General features: G+C 40.7%; 1 protein-coding gene across 1 annotated transcript in view; it reads right to left on the bottom strand.

Annotated features, from left to right (window-relative positions):
* Positions 1-15,126, bottom strand: part of PKD1L3 (polycystin 1 like 3, transient receptor potential channel interacting) — a 42,616-nt gene that overhangs the window by 3,475 nt on the left and 24,015 nt on the right. Inside the window, exons 24-40 of the mRNA XM_075101303.1 lie at positions 14,625-14,855; positions 14,298-14,399; positions 13,904-14,082; positions 13,403-13,549; positions 12,689-12,888; positions 12,331-12,557; positions 11,568-11,784; positions 10,340-10,568; positions 9,332-9,563; positions 8,779-8,875; positions 7,221-7,361; positions 6,323-6,508; positions 5,137-5,464; positions 3,954-4,087; positions 2,908-3,035; positions 2,406-2,566; positions 492-702 (exon numbers count right to left, since the gene is read on the bottom strand). Coding sequence (XP_074957404.1) covers positions 492-702; positions 2,406-2,566; positions 2,908-3,035; positions 3,954-4,087; positions 5,137-5,464; positions 6,323-6,508; positions 7,221-7,361; positions 8,779-8,875; positions 9,332-9,563; positions 10,340-10,568; positions 11,568-11,784; positions 12,331-12,557; positions 12,689-12,888; positions 13,403-13,549; positions 13,904-14,082; positions 14,298-14,399; positions 14,625-14,855 — 3,150 coding nt within the window. The remainder of the gene's footprint in view (positions 1-491; positions 703-2,405; positions 2,567-2,907; positions 3,036-3,953; positions 4,088-5,136; positions 5,465-6,322; positions 6,509-7,220; positions 7,362-8,778; positions 8,876-9,331; positions 9,564-10,339; positions 10,569-11,567; positions 11,785-12,330; positions 12,558-12,688; positions 12,889-13,402; positions 13,550-13,903; positions 14,083-14,297; positions 14,400-14,624; positions 14,856-15,126) is intronic.

Below are 15,126 nucleotides of genomic sequence, written 5' to 3'. Positions count from 1 at the left end.
AAACAGTAAATATACATAGATAGTTGCAGTCCAACAATTCTTTCATCTCACTAGAATGAAAATATAACTTTATTTGCATAATAACTGCTCCTATAATAGGCAGAAAAATAGTTATTACCACTTAAAACTAGCCAAACAGAAAGCGGCACTTGCTGCACTCTCTCCAGTTTGTGCTTTATCCAGAAAATTATTTTTCCTGTGCTTTGTTCTTTGTCACACTTATTACACCCAGAGAATCCATTTTTTCATCTCAGAGTTTGATTTTTGTACTAAATTTCAGTTTGCAAGGAACAGACAAGTGGATATTTTAACTTCTATTTCACTTATACTGAAGAATTGGGCTCCAAGGTGCTAAGCTAAGATTTAGATAGGCAGCTTTATTCAGTTTTACATTTCAAAGCTATGTTGCTTTCAGCATTCAGAAGTAATTCATTTAACCTGACAGTGCCTGGAGGCAGACTGCAGGCACCAGAAACCACAGTGGTACTCACAGCAATGGAATAGGCGAGGAACATGATTGCAATAACAGTGATGAATCCAGAGATATCGCCCCATGCCCTCCTTAGAGTTGAAGTGATCATGTTTAGTTTAGGGTTGAGCCTCAGGAGATGCCACAGTTTCACTGTGGAGAGAAGCACTAGGAACGCAATCAGGTAGCCAAGAACTGCATCAGCTCTTGCTGTTTCGTTAAAGCTTACACAGCTGTTAGAAAAAAAGAAAAGATGTAATAGACCGTGCACACAGAAGCCTTTGAAGTGCATAAATGAGTATGCTGGGAAGGCCAGTCACTCTGTCCTTGTTTTCAATGGAGAGCTAACTGGAGTTCTTGCTTGAATGTTCCCATCTGTACTTCCTGCTGTGTGCACACAAAAAGCCCAGCTGTACATGGCAGATTTTTTTTTAATCAGCATTAGCTAGAGCTGAGAGAGTGTCTAGGCTGTAGCCCAAATGCTGCTCATTTTTAGCAAGTCACAGTTTAAAGGCAGCTAATATAAACATACTATCAAATCCTGATCCTTAGAAAGGAAGACAGGTTCTTCTATGCATGTGTAGTTGAGAGGATGGGGTTACTGGTGCTGTGCAGTACCAGGATGCACTGGCTGTGACAGGGTTAGCTAATTTCCAACAAGGTGTGTGAGAAGGTGTCTTCTCACAAGAGGATATCAACAAAGAGGTGATAAGGAATGAAGTAAAAGATTGGAGGTCAGAACTGTGATTTGTGATTGAGGGGAGTCAAGTCTTAAAGTTGGCTGAAAAAACCTTAGCAATACTTTTATTTACCATTTTATAAATGGTAACACATTGTTTGTACTTACGATTTTGTTTACAACAGAGGTGACAACAACAAGCTTTTATAAATTATGTATGCTAATATAACTTGACATACACCTATATGATATGTGCATGCTGCATTAGCAAGAATGTAGCTGTTGGGTTAAAGTTATTTATTCTTTCCTCTCATTCACAACTTGTGAGGTTGCATCTGAAAAACCTGAGTCCAGTCTTGGGCTCCCCAGTGCAAGGAGGGCGTTGAGTACAGTGAAGGGCCACTCCAGTTGGGAGGCAGGGCACAGGACATACAAGAGAAGGATGTTGGAGCTGGGTTTGTTCAGCCTGGAGAAAAGAAAGCTAACGAGGCCTCTAACCGCTGTCTCCAACTGCCTAGTTGCTGGTTATAGAAAGGATATAGTAAGGTGCTTCCAGGAGGTGCGCAATGAAAGGACAAGAGACAAGAGCTACAAGTCACAGCAAGAGGAATTCCAGCTGGATGTGAAAAGACCTCTGTTTTTCTCCCACAGTGAGAGGGATTCAGCACTGGGGCAGGGCTCCAGGGAGGCTGTGGAACCTCTGTCCTCGGAGATGCTCAAAATTCAACCAAACAAGGCCCAGGGCAACCTGATCTAACACCAAAGCAGGACTTTGGAGCAGAGACCCCCAGAGGTCCTTACCTTCCTCAATTATCCTGTGATTCTATGACCTCTTTCCTGTGTGACCATTTTTAAACAGATGTTACAATTTTCCATTCTGTATAAAATAAGCCATTATTATCCTCTAACCAATGGCTTTTTACAACAAAGAATGAGGCGGTTTATGTACTATCTGAATGGATGTCCTGTAGCAGAAAGGCTTGTTGATTCCAGAGCGGGTGATGCAGAGAGGGAACTAGCAGCTAGGCTAGGGAACTTGGTGCTCAAATCTACTAGATTTTATCAGAGCAATATCAGAATAAAATCCTATTGCTGATACACATCTAAGCCCTGAAATACTTACATGTTTCATGACTATAACCATATAGGGTAGCACTATCTAGCACAGACAAGCTGCTGTCGGGGAAAAGAAAAAATAGATTTGTTTCTGCAAAAGTAGCACTGACACAGGATGCACTAACTAGCATTAGTACTTACTCCTCTTTGTGTTCCTGGTAGTAGCTGATGTCTCGGGTCCCAAGGATTGTCCGCTTCACAAACACTGACAAGGCACTCCAGCTAATCAATATAATGGCCATCTCCAGGAGATTCCACTTGCTGTGGAAGTATCGCCATCTCAGAGTCTTAATCAGTCTTCCCTGTGGAAAAAGGATTTTTACTGTTTAAGGCTCATGACTCCATATCATAGAATACATCTCTAAGATCAGGCGTATCCCCTCTGCAATAAAGCAGATACTGCACATCGATAAAACTACATCTTGCAGTAATTTCTCAGTAGCTTTCTCAAAAGAAGCATTCCAGCCACATAAGAAGTTGTCCCCCTATTATTTAATACAGAATCCATGTCTGATTCAATCTTCCACTGGTGCAAGTCACCAGCAGCACTACTGAAATCAAGTACAGCCCTAAAGTTTTTGTAAGTGAAATCAAAACCAGACATAAGGTGATGCAGTCAGCCGAGCTTTCCATTGGGTCTCACCTGTACTATCATGTAGTACACAATAAAGAGGAAATAAATTACTTCTGCTGCAACCACAAAGATGTGGAGACTGTTGGTGTATGGGTAGAGCCGGACACTTTGCAGCTCTGCGCTTGTGAAGAAGGCCCCTAAAAAATAGACAACTGTTCACCTCAGTTCTCTAATAATTACATCTTTCTGATTTCATTCAAACAATTTAGTTCACCAGTAAGACTTCTGTACTCGCAGTCACATCAATATGAGACTGAATCCCACTATCAAACTAAGATTTAGACTTGGTTATGTGAGTAGCCGTATAAATGTTCTTTGAAATTTTCCTCAAATAGGAATTTCAGGCAGTCAATGGCTATTAGAGTGCTTGTGCTGTCTTGTGTGACAGCATGATACTAATCCCAGCAGGGCTGGGTTTGGAATGGACTATAGATGCAGAAATGGAGCAGGAGGACCTGGAGATCTAAATCTGAATCTCATTCTAAAAAGAAAATAAACTCAGCTTTGTGGCCCGGTTTGGGCATTTTCCAGTCCTGGGACAATCCTAAGGGAGGCGACTGCTCAGTTTAAATGTTTTTCTATGGCCTTCAAACCAGAATCTAGTTTCACTCTTTTCTTTGTTGTATCCAGATTATGTATGATATGATTACACAGCTATGTATTAGAAGTCTTCTGGAACAAAAACCACAGACTCTCGTGTTTGTAGTTTTTGTCTTAATATGGTATTGATTAGCTGCAATGATTAGGAAACACCATTGTTCTTGTTACTGTTGTGTAAATTTTGGAGATTAAGTTTCAGTACCGTGTTTTCTTCATTAGCAGAAGACCACAGCATAAGCAAGCATAAGACACTCCATTACGGTCTATATTACTGTTGTGCAACATTTTTCCTAAATGGTTTATAAACTTTTAATTGATTCTGTCATTATGAGGTTTATTAAAACACTTCTGTTACTGAATCAAGAGCTAGGTAAACACTGACAGCATGTAAACTGCACTCTGTAGGTGCATTGCTCGCTGTCTTCAGAAATGTGTAACTTAAAAAAGGTTCTCACCTAATGCATTGGTTTCAAATGTCAGGGTTATAATGCAGAACAGGTTCACATTGGCATTGTAGACTGTAAATTCAACAAACACTGCTCTGGTGAAGGTGTCTAGCCAGACATTGTTGAAAAGGTACTGGAGAATTCTGCCAAAAAATATATAGCCAGTGATCGAAGTAAGTCATACAGGAGAGAGACAGTATCACATGGAGGATAGGAGTGTCTGGATATTATCACAGAGAAAGAGTAAACCAGGGGTAAGATGTTCAAGAGGACATCTGGTCTGTCAAGTCTGGAGATAGGGGATATTGGTACTATTAATCTAGGTGGTGAGTTTCTTTTTGGCTCTTCTGGAGAAGCAGGTACCAGATGTTGGCCAGTGCTAAACCTGAGATGCCTCATATTGGTTCCTGTACAAACATGGATATCTCTGGCAACATATGTGTTATCTGTAATCTCTGGATCTCCACCCCTGTGGGATACTGCTTCCTGCTCATTTATCTCGGGACCCTTATCTGCCAAATTCTTTCTGGGTTTCAAGGCCTCATTTTCTGTTAATTCACTTTAAAAAGTAGTCCCTGTTACTATTCATATTCACACACAGGAGATTATTTTCAGTTAAGTTTCACTAATTCTCTTTCAAAGCAGGTACAAAATTGTCTGCAAGGATCTAGGGAGTATAAACTCTAGGGAGAGAGATAAGCCTCACAGATCTTACCATGATATGAAAACAGACACACATATCATAGTTCAAGCATAGTAACAAAATAACAAAAGAGTAACATAATAAGATTTAGGCTAAATTATTTTCTCACAACCACTGGCATGCCCTTAGAAAATTCAGTATTTTAGTAGTTAACAGCTAGACTAGATCCAACACTGGATTAATACATTGATAGGATTGGGTTTTTTTTGTTTTTTAACAGTAGGTATTTCTGCAGCTATGTAAATCTGGAACCCATGCATGTAAGTTAGGAGAAAAAGGTTCTAATTTTGGTTGCTACCTAGCATGGAGCAAGGTGATAGGAACATAAACCACAATGATGGCACCACAGTATTATCTAAAATATCCACCACAATGCACAGCAGGGAAACTCAAGGTGCAACCTGAAATGAATCTTAAATAGGGTAGAGGAAAGAGCATCATTGATGCTACAACAGATACACTACTAATTTCCAAGAATAAAAGCAGTACCTGGAGGCATTCTTGGGATCAAGTCCCAGGTGAATCACGTATCCCCCTCCCCTGTAGATGGCGAGTTTGCCCCAGGTAGGGTGTCCTCTGAGTTTGGACTGACTCTGATACTGCCATGCTGAGCTCAAGTCAGAGGAGTTATCAAAGGCTGAAGTATTCCAGTGTTCCCCATAATCTGATGTATCTTCTGTTTGTAGGGAATATGCAGCATGGCATTCCTGAATCACATGCTGGAGTTTGGGAGAAATAGGGCAGGTATCTTCTTTCACTCTTACTTGGCGAATTCGAGCACTACCCACCAGCTTGGAATTGCCATCTGTAATGAATCCTAAACGGGAGATGGAAAAGAGTCGCACTGGCAACACAACAGAACTACTAATAATCTCATTTATGATTTACTGATGCATTAATATTTTGCTATAGATTCTTTTCTAAAGAACACTGTAAGCAAAATAGTAATGAAAATTAAGCCCTCGTGTTGATTTGAACTGAGTTCTTAGATAACATCCATAGATAACAGAGTTCAGTGTCAATACCCATCTGTATTTTATACAGAAGGAAACTGAGGCCTGGAGGAGAAAGGTGACTTGCTTCGAGACACACAGCAGAGTGGCTGTATGCAGGGTTCACTTGGCCACAGCTGGTCAGTGCGTGTCCTGTCCAATGAACAACGCTGCTAATGTACTTCAATATTTACTCATAAATGTGAGCTGGAAAATGGGTCATATTTATTACTGGATATGGCTAGATAGAAACATGGTGATATTGCGTAATTAGCCTTCACATTGACCAAAGTCATGATGCAAACAGAGCTCTCCTAAGCAAAAGTTTTATAGTGCCACCTATCTGCCATTCTTTTTTTGAATTATGGAAAGAAACTTGTGTAAAACTGAGGCATATATCTGAATATCTGGAATAAGTAATGTAAAATACAAAAAATGTAAAATTACAGTGCAGACCTTTTGGTTTATATTAAAGATAAGGAAAATATCAGGGTACATTAAACTTGGGGTCAGGCTGTGGGGTATTTGTTATCCACTAGTATTCATATTATAAGAATCTACACCAGTCTTATGCACTCACAGTCTCTTTCTCTGGTCAAATACGCGTGTGCTAGTTAGGGAGATGTACAAAAGATAACGTTTCAGAATCTGGCAATCTCAAGTGAAACAATATGACTTTGCACCTTTATATGATCCATAAAGATTTTTGACTAAGGTGGTGTTTGCCCATGTGAAAAAATCCTGATAACTGTACACATCATGGAATCCATCTGTAAAGCTGTTCTCAATGTGTTTGTTTAAGTAGTAGGAATTGGGATCTCTCTGCCCGTAGGCAACCAGTAACAGCATCCATAAAAACCCCAGATAGGCTGGAAAAAAAACAAGAAAAGACAGCACATGTGAGCTCAGAATTAACACTGCTGTTCAAAATAGATTGCATGAACGATTACTGCTGTCATCACTTATTAGGCTAAGGAGATGCTTTGCTAGGTTCTGACTGACCAGTGCTAATGAATTTACACAAGCTACTTCAATGTGCTGCAGTTTAAGCGTGTCACATTTGGAACACAAGTAGCAGTCGACAAAGTAAGTGGGAGGGCTGGCTGAACACCAATAGTAACGACAGCTCTAAATAAAATGAGTAGTCTAACTTTGTTCCAAGTGAAGTTGAGGTCATTTATTCCATTGCTTTTAGAGGAAATAAAACTGGGGTATAAATCATTATCTATAGGTACTATCTGCTTTTAGAAAGATGGCCTCCATCTGCTCTTTTGATTTCAACTTCATTTAACTGTTGACCTCCTCCTTCCACCCTTTCTAACTTTTCTTTAACCTCTCCTGTCTGTAATGAGTTTCTTTACCATAAAACCAAGCCTTAGCCACACTTTTTTCTCCAGCTAATATTCCCACCTCCAATCAGCTCCAGCTGCCACTGAACAGCCTGTCTCTACACCATAATGGCTGGCAGAAAGCTAAAGACATGCCAAAATTTTTTTACCCAAGAGAATAATATTTTCACTGATGTAAAAATCCTGATGAATACCACTGAGTAAAACAAGATAATCTCCATATGGATAATACCCAGGATTTCTCTGATGAGGGCAAATGCTTTCTGATCCTTCATACAGCTGATTTTCATTTTCTCCACATCAGCTGCAGGAGGTGGCTGGTAAATATTGCTTCTACTGTCCCTTCGGGCTCCAAAGAGCGGATTTGAATCACCTGTGAGTGAGAACCATAAACCCTGAAATTAGTCAACAGATTGTTTATGTCTTGCTTTTTCTTTATTTGGACACTATAAGGAAATATTTCTATATAATGCTTTCCCTTAGGAAGTCAGGGGATGTGATTTTAACAATTAGTACAGGAAGGCAAATGGGGTGAGGGAAGGAGCTCACAAACACAGTGTATTAGGTTTAGGCCCAGGTGTAGTCCAGGTGTCTCTCTCTAGGCTGAGCATCTCAGAAGGCGATGTATTCAGAGCCTGAGACTGATCAGGGAGGAAGCTGTTGGTCAGGATTCCTTGCTGTGCCCTAGGACTCCTGTCTGCTGCTATCAGCTTTTTTTAGACACAGTGGTGATTGCAGGAGCCACTATTTGGTTTATGGAAGTAATACAGATAATTGTGGTTGTAGGAAACTATGTACGCTGAGGACTTTCATATCGTAAGACTTAAAGGAGGTGGGAAATTTCCTTGAGAGAGAAGTTGAGTTTTAGGTATGCTTGTCAGATAAAGGTCTACCATTCTAGATGAAGAGTGCATTTTGCATGGGGTCACATGCTTATTTTCACTACATTGTGGAATAGTTACAGGTTTTGTTGCACACCATGCCATGAATACTGAGATTTCTGCACAGAGCTAAAACCAGCCTCCTGGTGTATCTGACTTCTCTGATGTCTGACATGAGAGCTAAAATATTTAAGCATGCTTGCTGCATACTAATAGCACTGATTCATTAATTTTGATGATAATAGCTGCAGCCAGTTTGCCACATTTCATTATTTTCTTGTCTAGATGTTTCTTGAATGTTGATGGACCGAAAAGTGATTGGCTTGTACAATTCTTGATCTAATATGAATCAATGCAGGAGAATAATTCTTCTTTTCTTGACACAGGCAAGCCAGGGATTGAGGGAAGACAGGAGTCAAAAATCAGTATCCTGGCAGCAAGTAGGTCCTCCAATAACAGGGACAATCTTACAACAGGGCTAGGGGAGATTGTGCATGTATTTATATTTGCAAAGGTAAAAGCATATGGAAAAAGATAAACAAGGAAGTATTATTCTTTTGATCCAGACTTCTTATCTTTTATCTTTTTGATCTTTGTGGTCTCTTTCATTAAGTGTTTTCATCTTTAAGCAAGATTTATTCAACCTAAACATACACTGGTCTTTATATTTTCTCCAACTGGCACAAAATCAGTTATTTAGGTTTGTTTCCACTCCACCTTGATCTTGGGAATGCTAATGGGTAGGCACATAGTCACAGCGCCTGTGGATTTAGTGATTTCTGCTAACTTTGTCAGCTAAGATTCAGGTATATAAAGATAACCAGTGAAGTTCTCAGTTGAGCTGAGCACTCCAAAAGCTTGGAGAATGCTTCACTCCCTTTAATAGTTTCTCACTTTAGAGACAGTTACCTGGTGCAGATAAAGGCCCATCAATGGCTGTGTTTTCTTCATCCTCATGTTCCACCTTCTTCAGAACCAGAGCAAAAAAAGCAGCAAATCCCAGCACCTGGAAAGAATTAGCTATAGACTCACCATATGCCCATTTCATATAGAGAAGCTCAGGCTTTGACCTGGATCCATTTGGATCCAGGGACTGCAGGAGAACAACTGTGCTTTGGCTTTGTTCAACTCATGCAGTTGAAGCTCATAAACAAAAGAACAGTGCACAGTGCCGGGGTCCATCCAGCTAAACAGATTTTGCCATATGACACATCTTCCCCTGGTCAAAAACCTCATCACCTATTAAACTCTGATAAAACAAGGAAGATGAAACTAATGGAGTTAATGTCAACAAAAGACAATAGAACTCTGTAAACCACCTGCTAGCTTTTGTTTTGAGGGCAAAGACTTCTCATTTTACATGTTAAATCTTGTGGTTCTTTAGAACACATTATATCATCTTCCTGAAATGATAGTAGAATGAATTCATATTGGCCAGTGGTTGTATTTCTGAGGCTCTCACCTTTAAGGGCTGTGTGATGAAAAGGCTTTCCAAGAAGGAGATGGCCATGGAGATCAGCCACTTGATGGAGTTCTCCTTGCCATAATGCAGCCCATAGAGCATGGTAAAGAACCCAGACACACCACTGGTAGCTGCAACAAGGAACCAAGCAATGAACACAAACCACCAGGGCAGCCCTTTGGAAGAAGAACTTTTCTTGCCATTGCCAGAGGAGGTTGGAGTAAGGGACCACCTTGAGAGTCAACAGGAAGAGAAAAAAATCAGTCTGCAGTGGAACAGAAGCCAAAATCACAGTCTTTGGGATCAGTGGGGATAGGCAACACCTTATGATTTAAAATATCAGTCAAAATAGTCTCAATTCTTTGGACTACTGCAGTTATATAGGATATATGGACAGCAAAAAGTACACTGAGCAAAAATATGAGGAAGTGTGCAGAGGTCAGCTGAAATCAAAACAAATATGATGGGCTTATTTACTCCTCAGTTCATGCATAATTGAACCTCCAGTAGAAATATGGACAAATAAAGCCATGAATGTATTTTAGCTGCTAGATACACCTCTTGTGATCACCATAAACGCCAGAGAGATAATTAGTGGTATTGTTTTTAATACTTCCAACTTAATTATCATATCTCACTGAAAAATTTTTGTCTGCTAATTGATTTTTTCTTTATCCATATATTTTAAGAGATGTCTGAGACTTTGGAGCTCAGTGATTATCTCAGCCCTTTACTATCACATGGCATGGTTTTGTAACATTCAGTTTTGGAGGCAAAAATGACAAAGAACAGTGATATGTCATTATTGCTTTTGTGTGCAGTTTGCAGTGCATTGGCATTTCTTTGTTGCTCCTACAATAGTATAATAGTAAAACATGTTTCTACAGCTATAATAGTGGTTATCTAGGACATATTAAGCAGTAATTATTTGGACTCCATCGTCCTGACCAGTTCTGAATTAATAACCTGAATTTACTTACACTGAGAATGAGATGAGAACTAGGTTACCTCTCACTGATGGACCCTGATGAGCCGATCCGGTTCTCCAGGAGGTTCTTCATGTGCTGAACCTGACAAACAGCTTGTGTGTAACTCTGAGGCATCTGAAATTTATGGGGCCCCAGCAATTCAAGCTCCATCTCTACATGCTGGAGTTGCATGTACAAGCAGCGATTGTAATCACTGTATTTCAGTCGCTCACATATTCCCTTCTCTGGAGTTGGGCTTCTTGTTTTTTCTGCAGGTAAAGCATTATTTAATTTGTTTAAAAAGAAAATCAGCATAGCTATCCCTAGATTAAAATACTGTTCAGTACAAAGGTTAGCAGAACTTGAGGTCAAGCTTATGAATGTGACAAAGTGAAGAGTAACATTGGAAAGGACTTGTAAAAGCAACTTTAGTACTAGAGCTTTAATGCTTTTCTGCTGGAATGGGCCAGAATTGTTGCCAGGAGGTAATTTAGTAAGACAGAGCTCCTAAAACTTTAATAGAGAAGTCAGGTAAGATCAAGTGCCAATTTGTTCATAGTTTACCTGTTCAATTAGTAGCTTGATAGACTCCTTGGAAAAGTCAAATGCAAGTCTTAATGAAATCAGTGGGATTCTTTACTCATATATTATTGTTTAATTGAAAATAAATTAATGCCTAAGTTAAGAGTCAGACTGAAAGCAACAATAGCACAAGGCCAAAAATAAAAAAAAAAAAGGACAGGACAAAACAACTGTGAAACAATGATATTTGTGAGTCTTTATGCTATTAGATACCGATCCTGCTCCCAAGCCAGGCTGGCAGCTAATGTTTAATTCTACAGCATAAGAAATAGAAATTTCACAGTGTCTTTACTCAGTTGGGCACTCAGTGGTACACAGTGAAAGGACAGGAGGCAATGGGCACAAATTAAAACATGGGAAATTCTGTCTGAACATAAGGAAAAACTTCTGTATTATGGGGGCTGTTGGACTGGAGCAGGTTGCTCAGAGAATTTGTGGAGTCTTCATCCTTGGAGATATTCAACATCTGACTGAATGTGATCCTGGATTACCTGCTCCAGCTGACCCTGCTCTGAGCAGGATGGTGGCCTAGACAATCTCCAGAGATCCCTTCCAACCTCAACTATTCTGTGCTTCTGTAATTGCCTTTGAGTCAGAATGTAAGAAGAGCTTGGGTAATCGCATCCAGCATTACCATCATTTTCACTGCAAAGGTTTCAGTAGACGTGTCACATTGCACTGTTTACCTTGTATATCCATAGCACCTAATGTGACAATTATAGGGTCATCCTTCATTTTGCTCTCATCATAAAACTCCTGCCCAGCTCTGTTCTGCTGGCAGATGATGTCCTCAACCAGTGCCAAAAGTGTGTTGATGTTAGTTGATTTTCCAAGATCCGATACCAAAGTGAGAGATGGAGTCTTCAGGGCTTTAAAGAGAGAGTTGGCAATTCTTCTTATATCCTAGAAAACACAGCAGCAACACAACATTGACTCTGGCTGCAGTGACTTAAGCTGATGTGGTCTGAAGGCACCACTGTCTGGGGGCTGCACCGATTGCTAAAATCTCTCCAGGATAGATAAGGCTATGTATCCTGCAACGCTGGATGCGACAGGCAGATTTTGATGAGTTCAGCAAGACAGCTTTCAGGATTCAAAAATACAGCTTACCTGCCTGAGGACCTAAGCTGAGAAAGGCAGGGTCTATGATACCTTTTATCTTCACTGTCTTGCTTAATGTTTGCTTTAACCCCCGAACACAGCAATTTTGGTCGTACATAATAATTGTGCAAGGGCGGGGATGTACATAGGCAGATCTTAATGAAGTCGGAGATTCCATGTAGATGGGTAAATGAGTGCTTTGCACCAGTGCGTAATTGGCTTTTCACTTCAGACAAGCTGAAGAGCATCTGACAGGGAAGACTTCTGCTGTTAAACTGGGGAGGTCGGGTACTGCATGGCAGCAGAGGGCAGTGCAGGACTCACTGGGGAGCAGCCACAGGGACTTGCCTTTATCACAGCCTCTGGAGTGAGTGAGACAGCCTGGGTGACCTGTGGGGTGGGAGGTAGGCTTGGGGACACTCGACCATTCTTTCCTGGCTTCTTTTCTCTCCCCTGTGAGGCTGGCCGGGATCGTATGTTTCTGAAGATCTGCACAATGAGCAGGTTGATGGGGAACATGAGGAGAGAGCTCTCAAAGCCAATCATCGCTTCCTGCCATGTGAACTCGATCTTACCTGTCAAGATCAAAGAGAGGGGAGGAGTAAAAACAACCCCAGGAACCATAAAGCCCATTTGTTCAACTGTCCTGCCTCTAGACTCTGCTGTCTATCTGTTTCCCTGCCCGAGCAATGGTGAGGATTGTTACCCAAATCCATTTTCTGCTCAGCTGGATCCTTTGGCACTCCCCAGAACATGATGCTGGTCAGCATGGTGCAGAGAAGCAGTGAGAAGCAACATGACACACGCTGAGCTCGTGTGAAGGAGCTTCGTGGGGAGCGGCTAAAAACCGAGTACCAGATGTGCCCATCCTGGAAGCCCTTGGAGGTCTTCATGAAAAACAGATTGCTGGGAAGTAGGAAAGGAAAATCAAATGGATATTTAGAAAGGAGAGGGAAGAATAAAGCTGTAGTTCAGGGATCTGACCTGTTCATTCTTCTAGGCACTATCAGAAGAAATAATAACTATGAGAAATTACAAAATATCATGGCTTGATTTGCATGGAATGGTCATAGCTACTTATGTCCTTTCCTTCTGGCCACACCATGGAGGGAAAGCTAATCGTAAGTAGTTTATATATAAATTGTTAGGAAAATTACACTTAAGAGAAGATGCTTGGGTTTCTGTAGGTCTTGTCAGGCTATCCTTCTTTAACACCAATATTTCCAGTGTGGTATTAATGTTAGGGTAACAATCAGACTTCCTTAACCATCCTTCCTGTTTTCCTTGTTCATACCTCTTCGAGGGCAATGAAAAGACCTCCCCTGTTTTTGTCTTTGTCTAGGGGTTTGATCTTTTTTGCATAGTTGCTTTTCTAGACCAATTGCTGTCAAGAATAAAAAGCCCATGAAATAGAAGGTACCTGAACTGCTTCATGTCCTGTTCTGTAGCTACTGGGAACATTTTATCTAGGATGCATTCTCCAATATCAATGGCTAGCCAAGAGTTACAGAGGAAGTACCATTTCTGATCCCATGCCAAATCATGGACCAATACTCGATTCACATACCTGTTGGAAAAAATATAAAGGGCACATTCACATGTAACTGGGTGGTATGAAATTCAGGACTCGACAGGACTATGGAGGACAGACCCTGGCCTTTATCTTCTTAGGTTTTGTCTAAACTGAAAGGCACAGAACACATCCCATCCTGTACTGGACACAGGATATCAGAAGCACTCCTGTTTCTGCAGTTTAGATTATGATTTGATCTATTCATCTACAAAAAAGAGAAACTAACACTTCTTTCCTTTCTAGAACTGTAGAAAGGATAATTTTCAAGTGCTAGGAAAGGAAAACTGTTATCATTACAAAAAATATTTGTGGATCTTTACTTCCCAGGATATCCAGATCTCCACTTACCAGGATGGACTGTCCCCTGAATTATCATGCCACAATCTAATACTCTGCAGTTCCCCAAGAGGGAAGAAGGTACAGAGTAGGAAAACATCCACTCCTCCACGTTCAAAGACTGGTGTATCAGGATCAGTTAGATGGTGTGGCTCACTCTCTCCTTCCCGCCCATAGAGGGTGAGAGTCACCTGGAGAATAAGATGGCAAAATGAAGACTTGCACATCTTGATCCTATGTGTGATTATTCCTCTGGAATACTCTTCCTGCTTTCATAAAATCTAAGGGCTTTCTAGCTTAGATGTTGCATTTGAGCCATCATATTTAACAGCTTCAGGTGCTCCCTTATTCATCCAGTTCTCTCAATGAGTGCATGAGCTGTCTTACCGCACAGTGCCATCGATACCTTGGAGGTTGTGGCTGCCCCGCGGCGGTGTCCTGTAAAAACTGTCACAAGATAACGATACTGAGCAAAGGGGTCATTGTCTTCCAGAACTGTGATTTTCACCTGCAGAGTGACACAATACAAGCAGTGTGTTAGCTGTTCTGTGAGTATGGATTCTTTAAAGCTGTGGATAGGCATTTGTTATCTTGTGCACAATGCATATACTTACCAGTAAACAGAGAGTTACAGGGAGGGGGGTAGGATTGCATGAGGACTTCCTATTAAAACAGGCTAGGCCAAGTGGGAATTGGCCTAAATACATTCAGTCTTTATCAGCTGAAGACTTACTTTGGCATCATCCTGGATGTCTTTCCTTCGAGCCCAAATAACTACAAGCACATATATCAGGAAGATGCATCCTACAGTTGTCACCACCACAGGGTTGTCCACAAATGTACCAAACAGCTGTGCAGTTTTGCTAACATCTATGGCATTGGGTATGACGAAGAAGGAGCTCCCAAAGAAGGTCAGATGGTTGCAGAGGCACTGTGTGCTTCTAGGATTTGTTTTTGGTCCTACCTGAAAACCAGAAAAATTTCATAATAAAACATTTGGCTTCAAAGTATTGGATAACTTAACATGCAAATGAAAAGACAATGCTGAGTCTGGTAAGTTAGTGTGGAGAGCTGCTATGCAGAAAAGATTTGTTCGAGTTCCAATAAGGGATATTAATTCTAATGTCTAGCCAGAAACAGGCATTATAATATTATAAATATATATAGCCTTGTCAGACAGCTTCCATTTCTTCTTATATAGAAGCTCATCCCAATAAAATGAAATGGAAATGTCA

This window comes from Phalacrocorax aristotelis, chromosome 8 (assembly GCF_949628215.1).
Source record: "Phalacrocorax aristotelis chromosome 8, bGulAri2.1, whole genome shotgun sequence".
Taxonomy (NCBI): Eukaryota; Metazoa; Chordata; class Aves; order Suliformes; family Phalacrocoracidae; genus Phalacrocorax; species Phalacrocorax aristotelis.
Note: the sequence above shows the minus strand (reverse complement) of the source record. Positions and strands in the feature narration are given on the sequence as shown.